We start from the raw sequence: 24,096 nt of genomic DNA on the forward strand, positions 1-24,096 counted from the left end.
TGAAAGGTGTCCATGCCACACCCTTGGGAATCTCCTATAAATTGGATAAAGATGGTGGTGGGGTTAAGGGTGGCATGGCATAGAGGGTAAGCACTGGGCTGCTATTACGATGTTAGCACATCTTTAACACTACAGATTAGCACAAGCGTAGCTGAGAATCAAAACTGATTTGACAGTACATTAACACAGCACCCTACCCGTAATCTTCTCACTGGGTGATCACATCAGGAAATAGCTACCTCTCATCTGTAAAACCACTAAGAATCTTGGTCCACTCAAGTGGACACAAAATGTGAACTATCACAAGGACCTTTTATTTTCTTCACACATGATGTTTTTGATGTCATCCCACAATGCCAATGGTCTTCGGTCATCAACAGTCAATGTGTGAAACCTATTCTTGAGATGGTCTCTAAACCCAGGTGGGATATACTTCAGGTCAAACTTAGCTTCTTGTTACCAACAGTAACTACCCTAATACACAGTTCTGAGCTGGACAAATTAAGCAACACTTGTTTAATCAGTTAAGCAAGAAAATCCTTGTTTTATCATGTGAAAATGGGAATTTGCATGAAAATGTAGAAAAGACCTCACTGGTTATTTTATTATTATTATTATTATTTAAAGTTTTATTGTGAATTGTGTGATAAGTCTACATGGGAGAACATCAGTTTTACATTCATTCCATCATCCATCATTTCATTGGCATAGTTATCATCCTGTCCATGCATCCTCACCCAACCAAGGGGTGTACCCTGTAAGCCTGCACCTCCCTACCCCCACCACCACAGTCCTCAGCCCCTTTCCATCTCCTGATCCCTAGCCCCCAGCCCCACCATCTCTTGACATTGTCTTCTCTGCTTCCATCCCAGGCTTCACTGCCTCTCTGGGTAGGATTCCGCTCTTCGCTCTTCTCCATTGATGGTCCCAGGGTCCTCTGCTCCTAGACTGATAAGTTAATCACTCCCCTCTTTGCTACAAAATGTCCATTTTTAGATTTCCAACCCTCACAATCTCACTGGTTATTTTTAAAGTCATGATTTAAACCATTTGAAAAAAAAAAATGAATACAGTGTATTACAGTTTATTGAAATTAAGGCAAAATATTTATCTCATTCCTCCAATTTGCCATGAAATAATCTGTGGGTATTCCATTTCAAAACCTTATTCCTTAGATAAATAATACAAGTCAGCTGTTCTGATACAAAGGAAAGCTCTTATGCAAGATTTTTACTTTTCTCCCTTTGCACAAAGAAGATAAAATTAAGTTAGGTGCAAAACAAACTGCCCATGAGAAACAAACCACCATCTTCTACATCCACAATGACTATTAAATAAAAATGTAAATTATAGTCTAACCCTAATTTCAAAGAATTAGTGATAATTTTTATGGTTGTGTTTTCCCATTTGTCATCTAGTATTCTTTTGAATAAAATTCAATGGTATCATTAAAATGAAAGGAATATTTTATGATAGTTGAAGCTTCTCTTGGATAGTGAATGTTATTAGTTACATGAGTATTAACTATGTAACCGGTCCTGTGTCAGATGTTTGATGGGAATACCTCATTTCATACTCAGGAGAACTCAACCATGCAGGTAAGAAGTGAACATATGAAAAGTTCAACAGCTTGAAAGTGTTTGCATAGTGAGTTACAGGATTAGTATTTGAAGCGAGATTGGGCTAACTCCAGAATCATGCAGCACCCTATTCATACAGAGGCCTTTAATGAGAATAGGGTGACTTGGTAATTACTTAACTGTCTCCATCTCATCCAGGAGCATGCACATTTCCATCTTGATTTCCTAAGATAGGTCCAATACTTTAGAGCTGAAAGGGAGCTTTAAAATCATCTCATGAGCCCAATGTGTTGCTTTACATATAAAGAACCTTACAAGTGACTTGTCTGAAGACCCCTGTGATCTTAAGGCACAGCTGGGTAGAGTTAGCACTCTCCGTCCAGGCTTTCTTCTACAGCAATGGTACCATCATGGGTGCTTGAGAAGGGGTGATCCAAACCAAACCCAACCCAACCCAACCCAACCCAAACAAACCCAAAAAAACCAAACCCATAGCCATGGAGTTGATTCAATATATAGCAATCCTATGGGACAGCCAGAGAAGAATTGCTCCACCTGGTTGCCAAAACTGTAATTAAAGTATTATTATTATTACTGTGAATTGAGAGAGGGCTTACTGACAAGATATCAGTTTAACATTCAACAAGCCATACACTTCATTTCATCTCAATGACTGTAAACTCCTTCAGGCAACAACAGTTATCCCACTTCCCCCTTGTGGTTATTTGTATTCTGCCCACCTTCCCATCACTTCTCTACTTTGTCTTTAGGTAAATGTTGCCCTTTTGATTTTATGGAAGTTGGACTGTCACATTTTTCACCCACAGAGTGGCTGCTGGGCTCGAACTGCTGACCTTGTGGTTTGCAGTCCAGTGCTTATCCTACAGAGTGACTGTGTTTCCTTCAGATCTCCTTCCTAGGACAGGAGAAAACCAGCTGCAGTCCACTCAATTCAGACTCACGGTGACTTCGCATGTGTCACAGGAGAACTGTGTTCCAGAGGTTTCCAGGTATTTCTTTGGAGGCACTTCTGGGCTGACTCTAACATCCAACCATTTGGTAGCAACTGAAAGTGTTACCCACTTACACCATTGTGAAACTCCGGAAGTAGGGCAATGAGATGGAAATACTGCTTTTTAATATTTTAAGTGATTTTTGTTGTTTTATATCTTAATAATTTAATGTTAGTTATTCAATGTTAAAAACTTTCAGCTTTTATTATTATCTCAACCAAAGACATGTCTTCTTTATGGATTAATTAATAATCAAAAGATAATGAGTACAACTGTGTGCCAGTCAGCTATTCCCCTAAGCATACTGTGTGTTTTAAAATATGACTCCTCCAAACAATCTAATGAGGCAGATTCTACTAACCCTTTTATTGTGCAGATTAGAAAATTAAGGCAAAGAGAGGTTTCACAGCTTTCTCAAGACCTGGTGGCTACTAATGGATGGGATCAGGGTGGGCACCCACCCAGGCATTCTGATGCAAACAGCTCACTTGAAGAAATCCACTCAAATTTTTTTTCCTTATGGCCAGATTTTGGGTAAAACTATTCAAAATACTTCTTACTGAAAAGAAAACCTATTTTTGTTTCTGTTTTGTTGGTTTTTAGTTTGATAACTGTATCATTTCGTCACAAAAATAGTATAACTGTATCATACCAAAAGATCCAAAAATAGGGAAATGAAAGAGAACATCTCTCGTAGCCTCGTTATTCTATTTTGTACGTCTAGTGAAATCTCTGAAGGGTTTTTTAAAATCACAATATACACCATTGTGTAGCCTGCATTTTACCACCTCCCTTTCCAAATGTGTATTTATTTTTTCTGTGGTATTAATATACACACCAAACATACATCTGTCCACAGTTCCTACAAGTGTCATTCAGTAATAGTGGTTATACGCTTCACAAGGGGTCAACATTCTCATCATCTCTACCCATACTGTCACATCATCATTCATGGAGACTCCCTGACCCTTAAAACTCTTCTCCTGTGGTTTTACACTGAACTATTGCCAGTTTGAACTCATATAAGAGTACAAACATTACATTCTGTACTAATTGAGCAAGGCTAAACTGTTGTTTAGTTTAATGATGGCTTCATGTGATGGTTTCGCAGTTTTGGTTCGAGGTTTGAAGATCATTTCAAAGCAAATGCTTCTGGGCTTCCCCTCACACTTCAACGACTCCGCTAAGACAGGTTTCTACAAGAATCTGAATTTCATTTCTGGATTCGCCTCCTTTTGATCATTGTTGTTGTTGTTAATATGCTGTTGAGTCATTTCTGACTCACAGTGACCATATATTGGGTTACCAAGGAGCAATTGGTAGGTTTGACCCACCAACCTTGGTGCTAGTAGTCCAGTGGGGCGGATCCTCCTTTGGTTAGGATTCACGTAATGGGTCCCTGATTGCACTGTTCAGAAACAGCGGCTGAGTACCATCCTTTCCTTTGACCTCAGGGCACCGGAGGAAGTAGGACTTTACGGAGGCAATTAAGTCCAAGCTCCATTTTCTTCGCTGATTCCTGGGCCTCCTTCCTATGCTGTTCCGGGTGAAGAGAAACCAATTCTTGCACCTTGGGCACAGCCTGAAGTTTTCAAATTAATCTTCTTAGGAAATCTTTTTTAACCTGATGCTTTAGTCAGTCTTCAGAAGTCATTTCCTTGCCTTGAGAGGATTCAGCTGCGTCCCAGGCTCTCCTATCTCGGTCTGTTGTCATTTCCTAATACTTCCATTCTCCCTGACCTCTGAACACCTGCTAAGGGCATGGTGTCACCACAGAGTGTGTAAGAGAGGTGGCTGGAGAGGTCAGGGAGGCAATGTTGAAGGTGACTATCAGGAGTCTTGGTGTGGCACTATGGGATAAGCACTGGACACAAGGTCAATGGTTCACACGCACCAGCTGCTCCATGGAAACCTTATACAGGGTCACTATGCATCAGAACTGACTCAATGGCACTTAACAACAACAAGAACTTTGTCAGAAGTTTTGACAAAATTATAAAAAGTAGGATTTCTTTGAAACTATGATTAGTCAGACAAAGGAAAGTTCAAATGACAATTTAAAATATCAGCGCATTTACCTTGAATCAAAACTGACTTGATGGCACTTAACGACAACAACACCAAATATTTAAACAAGTTCATGGACAAATCTCATTACCTTTAATTCCATTTTTCCATGAACTTTTTAAAGCCCTTTTTGTATGTATATACACATACACACACACACACATATGTTTAGGTGAAGGCCAGGTGTCAAAAAAAACCTTATTTTAGACAAGGACATGTACAGAAGTGATTTTAAAAGAAAAGTTCAAAATGAGAAATCAATATTTAAAATATGTCTGTATATATAGTTGTATTTTAGGTGAAGTGTTGACACAGGTTACATTCACATTCAACAATTTCAACACAAATTGTTCAGTAACATTGGCTACATTTTCCCCAGTGTGTGAACATTCACATTATTTTCATTAGGGTGGTTCTATGAGAGTTCCATTTATTATGAGACAGACCAGAAAGATCAGATGTGAAGAATGTAAGCAAATGACACCTTGTTTTCCTCCCTTTGATCATCAGTTGTTATTGTTAATTGCAGTCGAGTAGGTTCCAAGTCATAGTGACCCTGGGTAGGATTTCCAAGATGTAGCCGGTGGATTTGAACTGCCGACGTGGTGGTCTGCAGTCCATGTGGATCCTACAGCACCACACCAGGAGTCTTTTCGGTCATCAATGTAGCCTCTAAATTAACTGAAGGTCATGAACAAGATTCTTTGTTGCTATTGTTAGCTGCTGACAAGTTGAATTTGATTCAAAGTAACTGTACGTACAAGAAGCACTTTCTCATAGGGTTTCCAATGCTATAATCTCATAGAGTTTCCAATGCTATAATCTTCATGGAAGTGAATTGCTACATGGTTCTCCCTGTTGACCTTTTCTTAGCAGTCAAGTGCTTATTACTGTACCGCCAGGGCTCCCTAAGCAAGATAATGCAAATTTATTTGACTGGACTAGTTTTACTTAAGGATCCCTGGTGGCACAATGGTTAAGTGCTCAGTTACCAAAAGTTCAGTGTTTTGAACTAAGCAGTCAGTTGATCCACAGGACAAATGACCTGGCAATCTGCTCTTGGAAAGGTTATATGGGGCAGTTTGACTCTCTTCTACAAGGTTACTGTGAGTTGGAATCCATTTGATGGCACACAACAAGTTTATCTTTTGGAGAAAATATTCTGCTTGAATTTAAGTGCATGACTGAAAGATTACGTAGGCATCATACATAGCCCCTGAATCCTGGGTCCCCTCTATGGAGATGGTTCAGATAACATAAAAGTGCACCCAACTTGATACTTATCCATAACCTTCTTCCAGCTAAAGTTACACTTCATCTTCCCACAGCAAGAGGTGGACCCAGTGATTTTACAGGTAGTAAGGAGCATTGGTAGTGTAGTGGTTAAGAATCGGGCTGTGAACCGCAAGGTCGGCAGTTCAAAACTACCAACTGCTCCACGGGAGAAAGATGAGGCTTTCTGCTCCCGTAAAGATTTACAGCCTTGGAAACCCTGCACAGGGTCACTATGAGTTGGAACCGACTCCATGGCACATAACAACAACAACAACCTGACATATTTGAATTATGACAAATTTCAGTCATGATTGTCAGGGTTTTTTTGTTTTTTTGTTTTTTTTTGCAGGGGAGTTGGGGGACGGTTTATTATTGCTAATACATCTTCCAGAGCAGGGGATTATAGAAAAAATGCAAAATTCAGGCATGGGATATGGAAAAAAGTGGTGTGTTATGTGAACATGCTCAAAGCATTTTATCAGGAGAATATGATGGAAGAGATTGGGGGATTAATCACCCATAAGGCAAGAAGGCTGAATTTAGAACTTGCTGTCAGAGTGTGCACCAGCTCACAGATTACAAAGAAGGGGCACTGACAAGTCTGGACTTCATGGATTTAGAAGAAAAAAGAAATGCTGAAAAAGGAAGAAATCTGGAGAAAGAAGAGAAGTTGTCAAGAACTTTACAGTGAAATGATGAGCTGGAGTTCCTTCTATACATCAGGGGCTTCAGGACTTGAAAACATGAACCCAAAGCTGATTGATTTGCTAAAATCAATAGGCAGATTTGGGAAGCAGTGAGATGTTACCATGAAATTTATGGAGAAAACATTAGAAGGACTATGCAGATGGCTCACATTAATTTTCTAACTAGAAATGGCATCCGCATTCCCAGGGAGAAACCAGACCATTCAGAACCTTCCACAAGTGGAGTTACTGCCACAACTGACAAAATTCCCCATGTTATCCAACTCTGCTCGTGGTGCTGGTGGTGGTGGTGGTGGTGGGGTGCCATGGAGTCGATTCCGACTCATAGTGACCCTGTGTATGGTTTCCAAGGTGGAGCCCAAGGTGGTAAAGCTTTATGGGAGTAGAAAACCTCATATTTCTCCAGCAAAAAGGCTGGTAGTTTCGAACTGCTGCCCTTGAGGTTTGCAGCCCAACTCATAACCAACCACTATGTTACCAGGATTCCTTAACTCTGCTTAATCATTGGAATATATTTTAATGATTTGGATGTTTTTGATGTATGTTTATTTTTTTGAAAAATGGACTCCCGGTATGACACTGTAGGATAAGCATTGGACTTCTAACTGCAAGGTTTGTGGTTCAAACCTACCAGCTGCTTCTTGGAGCCCCTGTATAAAGTCACTATGAGTTGGAACTGACTCTATGGTGCTTAACAGCAATAGTATATGTTAAAACATATCTATAAGTTTATACGTATTATTTCTAATCTCCAAAGGCAAAGACAAAATTTATAGTTACTGAAAATAAGACCATATTGATGAAAAAAAAGAAACAAAAAACCCACTTCTTTTTAAAATGACAAAGCGAATTGACTTATGATGGAGGTGTCAGAACAGAACTCTTATTAGTTGGGGACTACCTGGATATCTTTAAGAATGCAAATTAAGCTGGAGAGTTTCACATGTGACAAATTCAAACTATTAGCTGCATCTCTTCAGTCAAAGAAGAGATGCAGCTAATAGTTTGAATGTATTAAACCATTAGATGCATCTCTTCAGTCAAAGGTATTTTCAATAACCTCATATAGATGCAAAAGCTAGCCAGTGAATAAGGAGGATCGAAGAAGAATTGATGCCTTTGAGTTGTGGTGTTGGAGGAGAATGCTAAAAGTGCCATGGGTTGCCAAAAGAACCAATAGATCTGTTTTGGAAGAAGTGCAGCCAGAGTGCTCCTTAGAGGCCAAGATGGCCAAACTTCGTCTCTCACACTTTGGACACATTGTCAGGAGGGAACAGTCGCTGGAGAAGGATATCATGTTTGGTAAGATGGAGGGTCAGAGAAAAAGAGGAAGACCCCCTACGAGATGGATCGGCCAGATGGCATCATTGATGGCATCAAGTGTGGCAGTGGTAGTGAGGTTGGCCCAGGATCGGACATTGTTTCGTTCTGCTGTGCATGGGGTCGCTATGAGTTGGTTCTGACTCGATGGCACCTGACAACAACAACTTCAGTCAAATGTTTAAAACGTGAAGCACAACACTGTACAAAGGGAAGTGTAACATTTACATAGCAGTGATTTCCTAAAATTTTATCTTGCCAGTTCTTACCTGCACAAAAACTTTAATCATTATTTATGACATTTTATTCACGTTTTACTATGAAAACAACCAGTTGCATGCACACTTCTGACATAGCCGTGTCTTGACGCTTCAATTGTTTGTGACAACCAACTTAATCTTCTCCTTTCTCTTTGTCAATTGGAGATTTCATTTTCTATATATTTAATAGTCATTTGTTGTCTTTGTTGTTAAGTGCCATTGAATTGGTTTCAACTCATAGTGATCCTGTATAGGGTTTCTGAGACTTTTAAAATCATCGTGTGAGCCATGGAGTGGCTGGCAAGCTTGAATCAGAACCTTGTGGCTGTCAGTCCAGTGCTTAGCGTAGGGAGCCACCTTATCTTTTCTTTTTGTTGAGAAAGCAGTGTTGTTTTTTTAAAATGTTTTATTGTGAATTACGTAACATGGGAGAACATTAGTTTTACATTCACTCTATTGTATATGGAGAGAAACCAGTTTTTGAATTAGGAAATTAATATCATGTAATAAAAACTGGGTTTGTGGTTTTGACTTCTAAGTTAGTACTGTACCTTAGCCACTAGGCTATGCTCAAGGATAGTTCATTTGCTCAAAAACACTTTTGTCTTCCAGCTACACAGAAAGGCAGTAATTAATACAAATTTAAAAGCTAGATGTGGATCCGATAAACACTCAAAATCTACCTGATTATTCACTGAACAGACTTGTCCATGAGTCAGCTATAAGATATACTCTAAAAGATTAAATTGACTCAATTATATTTTTTTAGTCAAATATATACCGTGAGGTAATGCCCAGTTTGGTTTTTAAAGAACGATCAAATCAGCACTTATGCTTATTAATCCTAATATTTTCATTGCATGGAACTGGGTCTATTTACTAACATATAACATAGTGTCATGGACTTAGATGATCAGAAACAGGATCACATCTATTTCACTTTCTGTTTCAATAAAAGATCAGTTTTCAACAATTGAGAACTAACTACCTTCTATGTAGTTTTACATCAGAATTGGAGTCCTGGTGTGGTCCTTGCAGGGTAATACACTGGACACCTCAAGGTCAGTTTGAATCCCAAGGTCGGTGGTTCAAACTCACCAGCCGTTTCTCGGAAACTCTATACAGGATCTCTATGAATTGAAATGGTACTTAATAAAAAACCATCAAAATTAAACTCAATCCCTGAAAAACTGAGTTTAGAATTCCTTAGATTTCAAATTAAAAAGGCAGCTTGTTCTCATTTTTATGTTCCTTAAAATTCTAAGGAAACATCACCATTTTCATCACTTTCGTTCAGATTAATATGTGTCCCTGCTTACCACTATATGAGGCACTAGGGATTTGAACAAGTCTAAGAAGTTGTCAAAGACTTCATTTTGCTCAGATCAACCATCAAAACTCATGGAAGCAGCAGTCAAGAAATCAAACGACATACTGCATTAGGCAAATCTGCTGCACAAGACCCCATTAATGTGCTGAAGAGCAAAGACGCCACTTTGAGGACTAAAATGCGCTTGACCCAAACCATGGTATTTTCAATAGCCTCAAATGCATGTGAAATTTGTACAGTGAATAAAGGAGACAGTAGAAGAATTGATGCTTTTGAGTTATCGTGTTGGAGGAGAATATTGAAAATGCCAAGGGCTGCCAAAAGAACCAACAGATCTGTGTTGGAAGAAGTGCAGCCAGAATGCTCCTTGGAGGCCAGGATGGCCAAACTTTGTCTCTCATACTTCAGACATATTGTCAGGAGGGAACAGTCACTGGAGAGGGATATTATGTCTGGTAAGGTGGAGGGCCAGAGAAAAAGAGGAAGACTCCCAACAAGATGGATTGGCACAGTGTCGGCAGTGATGGGCTCAGGCATAGCAATGACTGTGAGGTTGGCTCAAGACTGGGCAGTTTTTCGTTCTGTTGTGCACAGGGTCACTACGAGTAGGTACCGACTCGATGGCACAAAACAACAACAAGCCCCTAGTGCGGTGCTGTGGGATAGAGTAGTGGACCACAAGGTTGGTTTGAACCAAAAGGTCGGTGGTTCAAATTCATCAGTTGCTCACTGGAAACCCTATACAGGGTCGCTATGTGTCGGAACCAACTTGATGGTACTTAACAACAAAAACAAGGTCATTGTACATTTAGGAAGACATAAATGTAAATAATACTGATGAAAAAAATCTTTATTTAAGGGCAGCACACCCATCACATATGAGGGATCTTCACAAAATGCATGGCATATGGAATAGAAAGATGAGGGAAATTTCCCATGGGCTTTTTGAATCTCCCTCACATAAGTGACAAATAAGTAAAACAAAGAAAACATGTTAGAAAAGTTCAGATAAAAGATATTTATCATCTGAATTCCTATCAAAGGGAATAGACTTTATGACTAAAATACAAAGTACTTCAAATTCTAGTTCTGAAAAGAACTCTGAAGATAAAACCCCGTAATCCTCCAATTTAGTGCCTAATCCACTTAACTCTATCTGTAAAGAGGCGTTTTCCATATTTTAAAGATAAATTAATTGTTTTGAAACTTGGCCTGTCTCTTTCTCAATTATTCATTATTCATGTGTTAATTATTCATTATAGGATGAATTATTGACAGAATACATTCCAGTCCCTAAACAAACTGTTATTAATCTACTATTCTTTTAAGTGATAGAGTACTTAAAAGAAAAAGGTTAGTTGCCTTTATATCTCTTCTTAAATGTAATTAATTATCATAAAATCCACTTAGGTAGTACTTCAGACAAAGATGAATACAGTTATATTGTGGCATTTCATGCTTTCTCACATATATCTATATATAAGGGAATAGCCCAGATATTTCACAGTAATATTTACCATACTGATTGTTAGTTGATTATGTGCTGTGAAGTTGGTTTCGACTCATAGTGACCCTGCATAGGATTTCTGAGGCTGTAAATCACTATAGGAGCAGAAAAAGCCTCATCTTTCTCCCATGACGCAGCTGGTAGTTTCAAACTGCTGACCTTGAGGTTAGCAGCCAAACCCATAACCACTATGCTACCAGAGCTCCTTATAGGCACTGAAAGCCTAGAACAGGGGCTTGTGGGTAAGAAACTGCTCAGTCCCTGACCACAGGGATAGACTGTTCTTACAGATGACGCAAAATTTTAATTCTCTGAGGTTATTATTTGTTGTTTCCAATACTGACATTAAAATAGTTTTTATTGAACTATTATTATGGAATATAATATCCTTATATTAACTACCCTACAAAACCCATTCCCATGGACCAGTATCACAGATATTTTCTAGTTCTAGAATTCCTTCCCTTTGTGTATCATAAACTGCAGATAAGTAACTGTCTGCAAGTGCATGGTAGTATCTCTTAGGAGTGGCACATAATAAACCATGTGGCTGGGTCTGAAGCATCCCTGGTCTGAATCCAAGGTGAGTTCTGGCACTTTATGGAGTAGATTCAGAGACTGTCATTGATGCCCTTCAGTTCCCCTACACCTGCCAAGTCTTAGAAGGGGACCCACCTGCCTGGAGTCATTTCAAGTTAACAAGCTGCACAGGCTTAGAGAAGAATTTTTATTCTGACAGGAGCTGAAGATGGAAGCACTTTCCCTGGGCTTTAAGACAGTATGAAAACATTGGGGGCTAGCTAACTTAGCGGTTTAATACATAAACTCACGTTTCTCCTTGTGCATTCATCAGGAGAAGAGACTCAGTAAAATATCATAGAAGCATAACTGCAGATTCTAGAAAATTTGACATCACTTTATGATTGACTCCAGCATATGTCTGGTCTAAAGCACCCTCCTGCCAGGTGTACATCAAGAACTCCCAGACCGCAGAGCCCCTCAGAGTCCCCAGTGCCCAGCTACGTGTTCAAATAGCAAGTTTCAGCTCTCTTCTGTGTCAGAATCAGTTCCTGTTTCTACCAGATTCCAATTCCTCTCGTACAGCACGTATCACTCAATAGTATAGTTATTTGTATCTATGAGAATGTCCGATTCTCCATTAGCCAGTTTCTTAAGGACTGTGATGGTATTTCTTTGAGTTTGTTCTTTACAAAACACAGTAAGTACTTAATACCTGTCTGTTGAACAAATCAATGATGAACAGATAGATGGATGAATGAAAGAAAGAACCCTAACTAATAAATAGCCCAAACTCCATATGCATTTATGTAGACTTTTCTTTGCATTACTACATTTAAGATGCCATAATGTAAGCTACTCAAATCACTGTTGCATTTCTAAGAGCCCAGAGTCTCTGAATGGTGCAGCTGGTTAGCAGAACCCAGCAGTACCTGGTTCCTATGAGCTCACCTTTCTTCCCTTAGGTGAGAGCTGCTCTACCACTGTATATGCTGCCCACCTCAGACCAAGGAAGCACTATAGTCTGTAGTTACATTCCAATGTAGTATATACAGTTGGGTTGCCTCCTCCTCAGAGCAACTTTGTTTTCCCCAATGATGACCCAAAGGGTCCCCCTTTTCCTGATGAATCATCAGTTCACTGCACCCAAGGCTGACATGCCCCATAGCAAGCAGAACTCTCAGAATAGGGAAGTTCTTTCTGCAAATGATAGGCTTATTAGGCTAAACTCAGGGGGGAGCCACTTTAGCAATTACTCCTTTCCGTGGGGAATTTGGGCTGTTCAGTCTGTTCTGACTCATAGTGACCCTGTACAGGGTTTCCGAGGCTATAAATCTTTACGGGAGCAGAAAACCTCTTTGTTCTCCTGCAGAGTGACTGGTAGATTCGAACTGCTGACCTTGTGGTTAGCAGCTCAGTTCGTAATCCACTATGCCACCAGGAGCCTTACTTCTTTCCACAGTAAGAAAAAAGTCATATTCTTTCCTAATGGTCAGCACTCTCATCCTGGAACACGGCTGCAGTGAGCTCTAAAGTGTCAATCTCAGAGAGACCTGGAGTTCTGACAATGAATTTCACTGTCCTCATAAGGCCATGTCTGTTTCTTTAACAGCTTGGCAGAGGTGAGGGCTGACTCTGACCTACAGTGACCCCCAGAGCATGGTCCCTGGACTTCTGGCTTAACTGCCAGCATCAGTTTCCTCCAACATTGATTTCAGTTTTACACACAGGTTGGATAAACACTCATCTTCCTCCTTAGAAAACTTGTGCCATCTTCTAGACTAGAGATGAGCCACTCTTTTAGCTCTCAAGGACCTAAATGCTGGACATACTTGAATTATTATGACATTTGGAGGTATGTTTTTAGAGGTTATCTCCATGCATGCCTGTTGCTTCCTTAACATAAATAATGTGCAATACCACCACCATCAACTGCCAGTATTTATTAGCACACAGACCATTATGTGAATTCAATTCACATACATTTTGCTTTAAAGATGTCTATGGACTTAAAAACAACTAAATAAAACAACTGAAGTCTTCTATTTTGGAAGAAGAAAATCCCAGGGAAGCCTGAGAGAGAGGCTTTCCTGCAGCACTGAAAATGTGTTTACATTGCCATGAAGTCCACTCACATTCTGGAGAAAGCACACTCAAGCGCTCACTCACCCACTGTGCTTCATGTGTGCTGGTTTATCCATCCGGACAGCCAGTTTGATTTTTAAGTCAGAGTCTTGGCTGTTTTTTGGAACTATCATTCGGTGCAACTCTGCTGACTTGGAGCTATTCGAAGTTGGGTATAATATCACCTGTAAGAAACAAGAAAAGAAATGTCTCAGTTCATGATCCCGAGTGCCTACGGATGGTGACTGCAATCTTTGCTGCATCTTTTCCTGTTTGAAGAAGGTGTCTACGCTCCTTCTAATATACGGGTTGACTCCCTCCCACTACAGCAGATGGGCTTTCAATGCAGGCTCACATTTATTTTTGACAACTTTGTGTTTTCATATTATCACATAATGAGTCTTCTTCCTGTGTCACTTCACTTCATAATGAATTAAGAGCAAAACATGCAACAGTTAAATTGAAAGATGAAAAAATACTTAATGGGCACCTAGAATTTCAAGGATACCATAAACTCAGGGCAAACACATTTGGAAAGAAATCTTCTTTCAAATTATACATAACATGTCTTGAGAAACAATAAAAACACATATTTAAGCAGCGCCAATATGCTTCATGCTTTAGTATTTTCATAGCAAAATAGTATTGTTGTTGTTAACTGCTGTCAAGTGGGTGCCAATTCATGGTGACCCAATATGTAGGGTTTCCTATGAGCAGCTGGTGGGTCTGAATTGCTGACCTTGCAGCTAGCAGTTCAGTGTAACACAAACACTCCAAAACTGAGTTAGTGGAAATCAAATCAATGAGAGATGAAAGCTACCACTTGATTGTCAGTGTGTCATGCTGTGGTGGCTTGCGTGTTGCTGTGATGCTGGAAGCTATGTTATTGCTATTTTAATGCCAGCAGGGTCACCCATGGTGGGCAGGTATCAGAGAGTTTACAGACCAAAACAGACTAGGAAGAATGAGAGGTGGGCTACTTCTGAAAGTTTAGCCACTAAAAATCTTTGGAATCACAGTGTAACATTGTCAGAAATAGTGCTGGAAGACGAAAACAAGAATAGCAACAGAATATTGTCAGCTATAGTGCCAGAAGAAGAGCCCAGCAGTATGGAAGGCACTTAAAATACGACTGGAGAGGAGATGACTCCTCACAGTAGAGTTGACTGTGTTGGAGCGAAAGGGAATAATGCTTTCAGCACCATTATCAGCTGATGGGACACAGCTCAAAATGAAGAGAAACAGCTGTAAACAACCATTAATAATAGGAACATGGAATGTATGAAGTATGAATCTAGGAAAATTGGAAGTTGCAAAAAGTGAAATGGAATGCATACACATCGATATCCTAGACATTAGTGAGTTGAAATGGTGTGGCATTGGCCATTCTGAATCTGACAATCATATGGTTTACCATGTGGGGAAAAACAAATTCAGGAGAAATGGCATAGCAGTCATCATCAAAAAGAAAATGTAAAGATCTATCTTAAAGTACAACACTGTCTGTGATAGGATAATATTATCCATACACCTATAAGGAAGACCAGTTAATACCACTATTACTCCAACGTATGCACCAACCACCTAAAGTCAGTGATGAAGACACTGAATAATTCTAGAAAATTCTTCAGTCTGAATTGAATCAAACATGCAATTAAGATCTATTGATAATTACTGGTGACTGGAATGCAAAGGTTGAAAACTAAGAGGAAGGGTCAGTAGTTAGAAAATATGGCCTTGGTGACAGAAATGATACTGGTGGTCACAAGAGTCCTGGTATGGCACTGCAGATTAATGCGTACAACTGCAAGGTCCATTTGAACTGCAAGGTTAGAGGTTCAAGCTCACCAGTCCTTTCTAGGAAACCCTGTTGTTGTTGTTGTCAGGTGCCATCGAGTCGGAACCGACTCATAGCGACCCCATGAACAGCAGAACGAAACCATGTCCACCACTACCATGGGCCAACCTCACTACCACTGCCACACTTGAGTCCATCAATTATGCCACCTGGCTGATCCATCTCGTTAGGGGTTATTATGAGTCAGAACTGATGGAACTTAACAACAACATTGTATGATAAAATTTTGCAAACCCAACCACTTTGCAAATACCATCTTTAAACAACTTAAAAGGTGATTATACACAAGGACCTCACCAGCTGAAATACACAGGAATCAAATTGACTACACCTGTAGATGCAGGGACCTGATGGTAGAAAATGAAAGTTCAGACTAAAGCTGAAGAAAACTAACACATGCCCATGAGAGCCAAAGTATGATGTTGAACATGTCCTATCTGAATTGAGAGGCCATCTCAAGAACAGATTTGAGGCATTACACAGCAATGCCTAATGACCATAGAGTTATAGGACAACACCAATAACATCACACAGGACACAAAGCAAAAGGTCATTCAAAAGACAAAAGGAAAGCCCAAAACGGCTCAGACTTTTTATAAAATATTTTTAAAGCATATGTGGCAACTAAATTTGACATGCCCTGTCCCCCAAAAAGTCCTCAGTTCTATGTATGAGTGGAAATATTCATAAAGAAATCTTCAAATAAAGCTCTCTTTCCTTCTAGGGAAGACAACATAATCATGAAAGCTTCTCAACTTGTCTGTTGTTAAATTTCTTGGCCTACCCTACAAGCTTGAACTATGCTGAGTCTAGCCCAACTATACACTAAGCTATATAAAGACACACTCAAGAGTAAATGGCATTTGTGATGCTTTAAAATCCTGTCACCATCCTCTAGAGTTAATTCTTTTTGACTGTTAAAATATTCAGCAGAATACAGACTCTTTCTTAAAAAATAGCAAAGAAAAATAAGTTGATAATTTTGGACTCAAACCAGTAGACAGAGGACTATCAAGTCGATTGAGAAGATGACGAAAAGACCAAGACAGAGCTATCTATTCTCTGTAGTTATAACTGCTATTTGCCTAGCAAGTCTGGTAAACTCTTCTCCCTCTCTCTTCCCCACCATGATCTTTTTTATTTTCCTTCTTCATGATTTTAATCCTTTAAAAATATTCCTTCAATGTCTATATAAAAATTGATGTTGTTCCAATCTCTAAAAGTATTTTATAGGAAAAGGATACTTAATTAAAACTGCTGATCATTTCTCATGGTCTAAATGACAATGTTAAGGAACCCTGGTGGCATATGTGTTAGGCCGTTGGCTACAAGGTCAGCAGTTCAAGTTCACTAACTGCTCCCTGGGCAAAAAAGGAGACTTTCTGCTTTTGTAAATATTTACAGGAGCTCTGGTAGCGTAGTGGTTATGAATCGGGCGGCAAACCGCAAGGTCAGCAGTTCGAAACTACCAGTGTTTTGCAGAAGAAAGATGAGGCTTTCTGCTCCTGTAAAGATTTACAGCCTCAGAAACCCTGTACAGGGTCGCTATGAGTCGAAACAACAAATATTTACAGCCTTAGAAACCCTACACACAGTCACTGTGAGTTGGAATGAACTGGATGGCTGTGATGTGAGTTAGGTTTTGATTTTGGTAAATGCCAATGTTGGGTTACTGAGTAAATTCCCAACAGATTTAATTATGGGGAGCCACAAAATTATAAATCATTACAAAATAAAATATTCTATAAGGAGCTCTGGTAGCACAGCAGTTACAACTCGAACTATTAACCTCAAGGTCAGCAGTTCGAAACTACCAGCTGTTCTGTGGGAGAAAGATGAGGCTTTCTGCTCCTGTAAAGATTTATAGCCTCGGAAATCCTCTACAGGGTCATTATGAGTTGGAATTGACTCCAGGGCACACTAACACCACCACCATAATATAAAACACCACAATTTCTGCCACATTTTATGTTTCTCACAGGCATTTCTAACTGAAGGCAATGAAAGGATTTACTCTTCCAGCTCTGTTCAATTAAATAAGCATTTGAATGCTGACTCTGGGACACTACAAGCCACACAGAGATAAAAGGAAATAGATGGCTGGGACAGCTAGAGCTCTCAAGGAGCTCCCAGTCTCTTATTAGCCGAATACTGAGCTCTCATGATAGAAACAATCCCAGGTATGCCAACTGGAGGGAATTTAATACAGGGAATGCGTTACCCACATGCTAGAACAGAGAAGCCAAACAGATCATGGCAAATAAGCCCTTACCACAACATCAGGATATCCTAGAACTAGAAGGGCAATTGGAAGAGGAGATATTATAAAATAATTTATTATTCTATGGGAGCCCTGAGAGTGTAGTGGGTTAAGCATAGGGCTGCTAACCTCAAGGTCAGTGGTTCAAAGCCAACATTTGTTCTGCAAAATGAGGCTGTCAGCTTGTGTAAAGATTTAGTCTTGGAAATCCTAAGGAACAGTTTTACTTTGTCTTATATAGGATGTTTATGATTCAAAATCAACTCAATGCAGTAGAGATTGGTGTGAAAGTGTTCAACTACTGAAAAGCTGCAACTTGTTTATTGTAACATTTACTAGTACCCTCCCAGTGTGGCGCTGTAAGAGCAACACTGAACTGGGAGCCACAAGGTCGGTGGTTCAAACCCACCAGCTGCTCCTCGGAAGCCCTATACGGGGTTTCTAGGTATCAGAACTGACTAGATAGCACTTAACAACTACAACAACAACAACACATTAATACAGTGCTTCACAAATATTTCACAATAAGTACTTACAGAAATTTGTTTCATTATATGCACTTAAATTAGATTAAATGCAGTATATGCATTTAATGAAATTTGTTTAATTAAATCCCACTATTTTCAGTGGGATTCACTTCATGTTCATGGAGGAGGTGTCTGATGGTGATCACAATAATTCTATTATTCCACAGATATAAAATCCGACTAAGATTCTTCGGGAGTCCCGGTGTGGCGCTGCAGGTTAATGAGCTGGACTGCAAAGTCAGTTTTTTTGTTTGTTTGTTTTGTTTTTTTAATGTTTTATTGTGAATTGTGTGATAATCTACATGGGAGAACATCAGCTTTACATTCATTCCATCATCCATCATTTCGCTGGCATAGTTATCATCCTGTCCATGCATCCTCACCCAACCAAGGGGTGTACCCTGTAAACCTGCACCCCCCCCCCCACAGTCCTCAGCCCCTTTCTATCTCCTGATCCCGAGCCCCCAGCCCCACCATCTCTTGACGTTGTCTTCTCTGCCTCCATCCCAGGCTTCACTGCCTCTCTGGGTAGGATTCTGCTCTTCGCTCTTCTCCATTGATGGTCCCAGGGTCCTCCACTCCTAGACTGATAAATTAATCACTCCCCTCTTTGTTACAAAATGTCCATCTTTAGATTTCCAACCCTCTCAATCAGTCCTGATAACAATTATTCACCATTGCATCACAAGAGACCCATCTATATTTTGTTTCATCAGCCCTTCCTGGACAGGCTGGACACCACTCACTGGAGACTCTACCTTCCTCCATACCCTCTGGATCTAGGTTCCCTCTTGAAAGCTTGTAAGCCAGTCACTTCTTGCCTTTGTATCCCTCCCCCCATTTTGGGTAGCCAATGTCCAATTTGCCCATCCCTGTCTACCCTTTGTGTGGAGGGGGTGGGTATAGTTCTTGCAGCAGGGACTTGTTCCCTCTTTGCTGCAAAGTCAGTTTTAAGTGCAGAGGTCATTAGTTCAAGCTCACCAGTCACTCCTCGGAAACCCTATACAGGGTCGCTATGAGTCAGAATCGACTCAGTGACACTTCACAACAATAATAAATGTTCTTCTGTATTCTAGACCCACATCTAAATTAACTTACACTTCTGTAGAAAAGAGTTCTCTTCTTATATGAGATTGCAAAGTATTCTGTTCTTTGCAACTCATGTCTCCTAACCTTTCTGTACACATTTCTGCTTCTTCTAGTTTATTTTGGTGCTAAACACTTTAAATGTCTTGTCAGTTAACATGCCACTCACCAAATTCCATGATTTAGTATCTTAAATATGAAACCAATGGAGCTTCCTCACAGTAAAATGCCAACATTGCTCATTTGTCCTTTTGCTAAGATGTAGTGATAAGCACAAAATGGGTTTTTAGTCTTTAACATTCTGTCAAAAGTTAACATATAAGAAATAAAATTTAAAAATAAAATGTCAAGTATGCACAGCTGCATGTACAGTGGTGATGTAGAGTACTATGGAGGCTCAGAAGGATGTTTCTCTTAAAAGAGACTTGTGCCAGTTGGCAGCTCTATATTATTCTCCTTTTATTGAGATGCTTTGATTAAAGCCAAGCCATGTGTATATGTTTATATATCACATTAATAGAGCTTTGTGAGTTATAGATCCACGACTTCCTAAATTTTAGACTTTATGCCAACAAACATCGGAATTCACAGAAAAATGGAATGGTGCAAAATATATTTAGGCCCTGGAGCTAGATAAAAAAATGTACAGACTTTTCAATATATATATATATATCTTAGTCTACAGAACAAATAATGAAATGTATGGCCACAATAATTACAATGCAGTTTGAAAGTGGAATAAGAGAGACAACGCTAGCTCTTGAAGGAATCATGACAGTCTTTACAGAAGAATTACTTATGAGGCAAAAGACTGGAAGACAAAGACATGAGGACTGTTTGAACTATATTACTTACCACCATCACTGTAGAAAATTTCACAAAAATCTGACCATGGCATTCTTACTGTGACCTGAGTCAGCATCCCTCCCTAAGCTTTGCTCCCTGGATCTCTCTTTGTTCCCAGAACCAACTCTTAATATGTTTCCATTGCTTGCCCCACAAGGAACTTCTAACAATAGAAATGGTCATTACATCTTCTATCATGTAATATCTCTATATTCTCCAAAGCTAAGATTCCCATGGGACACCTACTTCAAGAGTTAGCAAAGAGAAAAGAAACCTGTAGCTGATACCAGAGTCTATGGGAAAACACCCTGGGAAGTGAAATGCAGCAAACCCAAAGGGGAAAGTGTTCCAGGGAGTCAAAAGTGCCAAAGGACAATCCGAGAAGGGAAGTGGAGCAGGAACTCACAGGGATAAAGGAGATCTTGACTAGACAAGGTTTGGGTGAGGCCAGGCTACAGTGGTTTGAGGGACCAGGTCTATTTGAGGAATAAGAGAAGACTGCACATAATCTTAAATGAGCAGGATCAGAGAAGTTGGAAAAATACTATAGCTAGAAAGAACAACATCACAAAGGTAGTTGTTGTTGTTGTGAAGTGTTGTTGAGTCAGTCCCAACCCATAGCGACCCTGTATAGGGTTTCTGAGGAGCGGCTGGTAAGCTTGAACTGACGCATTAACCCACAGCGCCACATCAGGACTCCCACAAATGTAGACAGCATGAGAATATGGTCGGTGGGTTGACTGGTAAGGAAACGGAAAGGTTTCTAAGCAGTGACTGGTAGGTTTGAATCACCGATCTTGCAGTTCAAACCAATCTTTCAGTCAAGTGCTTATCCTACAGTGTCACACCAGGACCTATAGGTTGCACATAATCAAAGGATGTTTTTAAGTTAGGGAATGACACAATGCATTTTTCATAACTGTAAATAAAGAGTTATCTCCTTCTATCCAGCTGCATAAAGAGACGGTGATGTACTGGGTTGTGTGTTAGACGGCAAATCACAAGGTCAGTAGTGTGAATTCACCAGTTGCTCTAGGGGAGACAGATGAGAATTTCTGCTCCTTAAAGATACACAGCCTCAGAAACCCTATATAGGGTCACCGGTTATCTAAGAGGGAGCAGTCCTTGGAGAAGGACATTATGTTTGGTAAAGTAGAGGGTCAGCGAAAAACGAGGAACAACCCCAGTAAAATGGACTGGCACACTCAAGAATGGCAGCAATACTGAGGATTGTGCAGGGCTGAGAAATGTTTTGTTCTGTTGTGCATACGGTCGCCATGAGTCAGAACTGACTCAGCAGCACCTAACAACAACAAACTGGAACTGACTCAATGGCACACAACCACCACCACCACTATCATCCAGCTGAATACATTCTGGAGAGGTGTCAGTAGTTAGATGTCCTCAGACCCATCTGAGAGACACACTGGTGTAGATACATCTTCCAGACAGAGTGAAAATAGACTGAAAATGCTACTAGCTGGAATCAGGTTAAAATTTTCATTAAAATTCCTTTTGGCAACAATCAGATGTCCTTGAGACACAGGGGATTTTAAGCAAATGTCTGAGGTAACATCTCTCCAGATAAGTAGAATGTATCTCAAAGAGAAACCTTGACTTTCTGGGTTTAATTGACATTTCTCTGTCTTTCTCATTCAGCTGACAGAGATTTGATAGTTTGGCAAGATTCATAATGACTGTCTCTTGTGATTCATTCAAGGACCTCCTTGAGAGCTTAGGACCTTGCAATAGCACTGTATTATGAAAGGACTGATTGAATTTACTTCATTTCAATAAATATTTATTTGTTGCTGTTGTTGTTCAAGTCAGTTCTGACTCCTAGCAACCAGGCATAGCATTCTCAAGGAGCAACTGGTGGGTTTGAACTGGCGACCTTGTGGTTAGCCATCCAGTGCTTATCCTACAGCCCTATAGGAGGACCTTGATTTAGCACATGTTAATAGCTAGTGCAATTTTCTCCCATGCAGATTTTTAGTGTGAGGAAAACAAATTGATAACAATTTTTCTAAGAGATATCGACATTCTTCCTTAGTAACATTTTCCAATATTTTAGTAAATTTGAGGTTGCTTAATGTAAATGATTTCTCCTTTGATTTAATATTCTGGCTTTCTCACCCATTTAGCTGAGAAAGAACACCTGCTCACACTCAGTAACACAATGCTCTTTATAGACTGAAAGATTAGCATTCAGTCTCTGTCAACCTTATTGTCTGTAAGCCAAATCCAGTCCCATTTATTTCCAAATCTAGAAAGAATCCTGGAATTTACAATATGGAATTGACCAAACTCCTTACCCCTTACATCAAATGTGTATTTGGCCTGATCAAGAAACTCCCTCCTTCTATACAGTACTATCTTTGTAATGAAGGCTTTTACTTAATTATATATATATTTTCCTCACATTACCTTGCAATAGACAGAGATTTTAAGGTTTCTTATTTTGGCATAATAAGGAGCTGGTGAGAGGGCAGACAGGGGTGGTGGTGGGTGAGGTGTGGTACCTAAGTGTGTAAAGTCTTCTCAAAGCTTTCCAACATGGCTACTTAATGACTAATGATTACATGAAGAGACACTTGGATGCACTTTACAGAGTAGGTTTAATAAGGGAAGGAGCTATGGTGTTCACTCATTATTAGTGCCCAGAGCAATTTAAGCCATGAAGCCATTCTTAATTAACCATGGTTTCCATGACATTTGACAATAGACATGTAAACATGTGTTTGTTGATTGGCTGGTTTATTGGTTCAATGAATGCTTAAAGAAAATACAATATTAGGTTTAGGCAAACCTAAAAGTGATGCTGAATTGAGGTGGAAAGAGAATAAAGCTTGCCAGCTAAAGTACTGCCAAAATTTTATAATAACAACAACAACAAATGACAGTAGTAAATGTTAGAATTTGTAATTTACTTGCCAGTCTTGAAAAATGTATGACATTTTAATCTTTCCATTTCTAGACTGTGGTAAGCAGAAGCATGGCCTCCCACAGAATGCCCACACCAATCCAAGGAACTGTGACTATGCCCTTTTACATGGCAAATAAAAATAAAAATAAATTTACAGACTTTTCAGTATTTAGTTACATATATATATATATATATATATATATATATATATATATATATATATATATATATACACACACACACACACACACACACAAACACATATAAGGGTATATATATATATACCTTAATCTACAGAACAGGGATTCAGGTAGGATGCTAATAAATTGGCTTTTAGAGAAGGAAAGCATTCTAGATGATCCAAGTGGGTCTATCACCAAAGCCAACTGCCATCAAGTCAATTCTGACTCAGCAATCCTGTATTGAGTTTTCAAGGCTGTAAAGAGCTAAGATAGAGGTGCAGATAGCCCCATCTTAATACCATAGAGGTGCTGGTGGGTTTGAACAGCTGACCTAGCAGCCCAACACACAACCCACAGTGCCACCAGGGCTCTTTAATGTAGTCACAAGTATACTTAAACATAGAAAAAAGAAGAGTCACTGCTAAAACAATGTGCTATGACAAAGACTCAATGTGTCACCGGTGGCTTTGAAGATGGAAGGCGGTCAGGAGCCAAGGAATGTGGGCAGCCTCTAGAAACCAAATCCACAAACAAAAAACCCCGCCTAAGAAACTGATCTTTTTCACAAGTCTACTAAAAGGTATACAACCCTATCAATATCTTGATTTTAACCCAGTGAGGTACTTTTGGATGTCTGGCCTCCAGAAGTTTAAGATACATATCTGTGTTAATTTTAAATCACTAAGTTTTGGGTAATTTGTTACAGCAG

The 24,096-nt window shown here is 39.6% G+C and overlaps 1 protein-coding gene across 7 annotated transcripts in view; it reads right to left on the reverse strand.

Annotated features, from left to right (window-relative positions):
* Nucleotides 1–24,096, reverse strand: part of CADPS2 (Ca++-dependent secretion activator 2) — a 613,140-nt gene that overhangs the window by 272,242 nt on the left and 316,802 nt on the right. For all 7 annotated transcript variants that reach the window (XM_006859326.1, XM_006859330.1, XM_006859327.1 and 4 more), the window contains exon 8: nucleotides 13,748–13,887. In XM_006859326.1, the coding sequence (XP_006859388.1) occupies nucleotides 13,748–13,887 (140 nt within the window). The remainder of the gene's footprint in view (nucleotides 1–13,747; nucleotides 13,888–24,096) is intronic.

The sequence above is a fragment of the Chrysochloris asiatica genome, unplaced genomic scaffold, assembly GCF_000296735.1.
Source record: "Chrysochloris asiatica unplaced genomic scaffold, ChrAsi1.0 scaffold00032, whole genome shotgun sequence".
Classification (NCBI taxonomy): Eukaryota; Metazoa; Chordata; class Mammalia; order Afrosoricida; family Chrysochloridae; genus Chrysochloris; species Chrysochloris asiatica.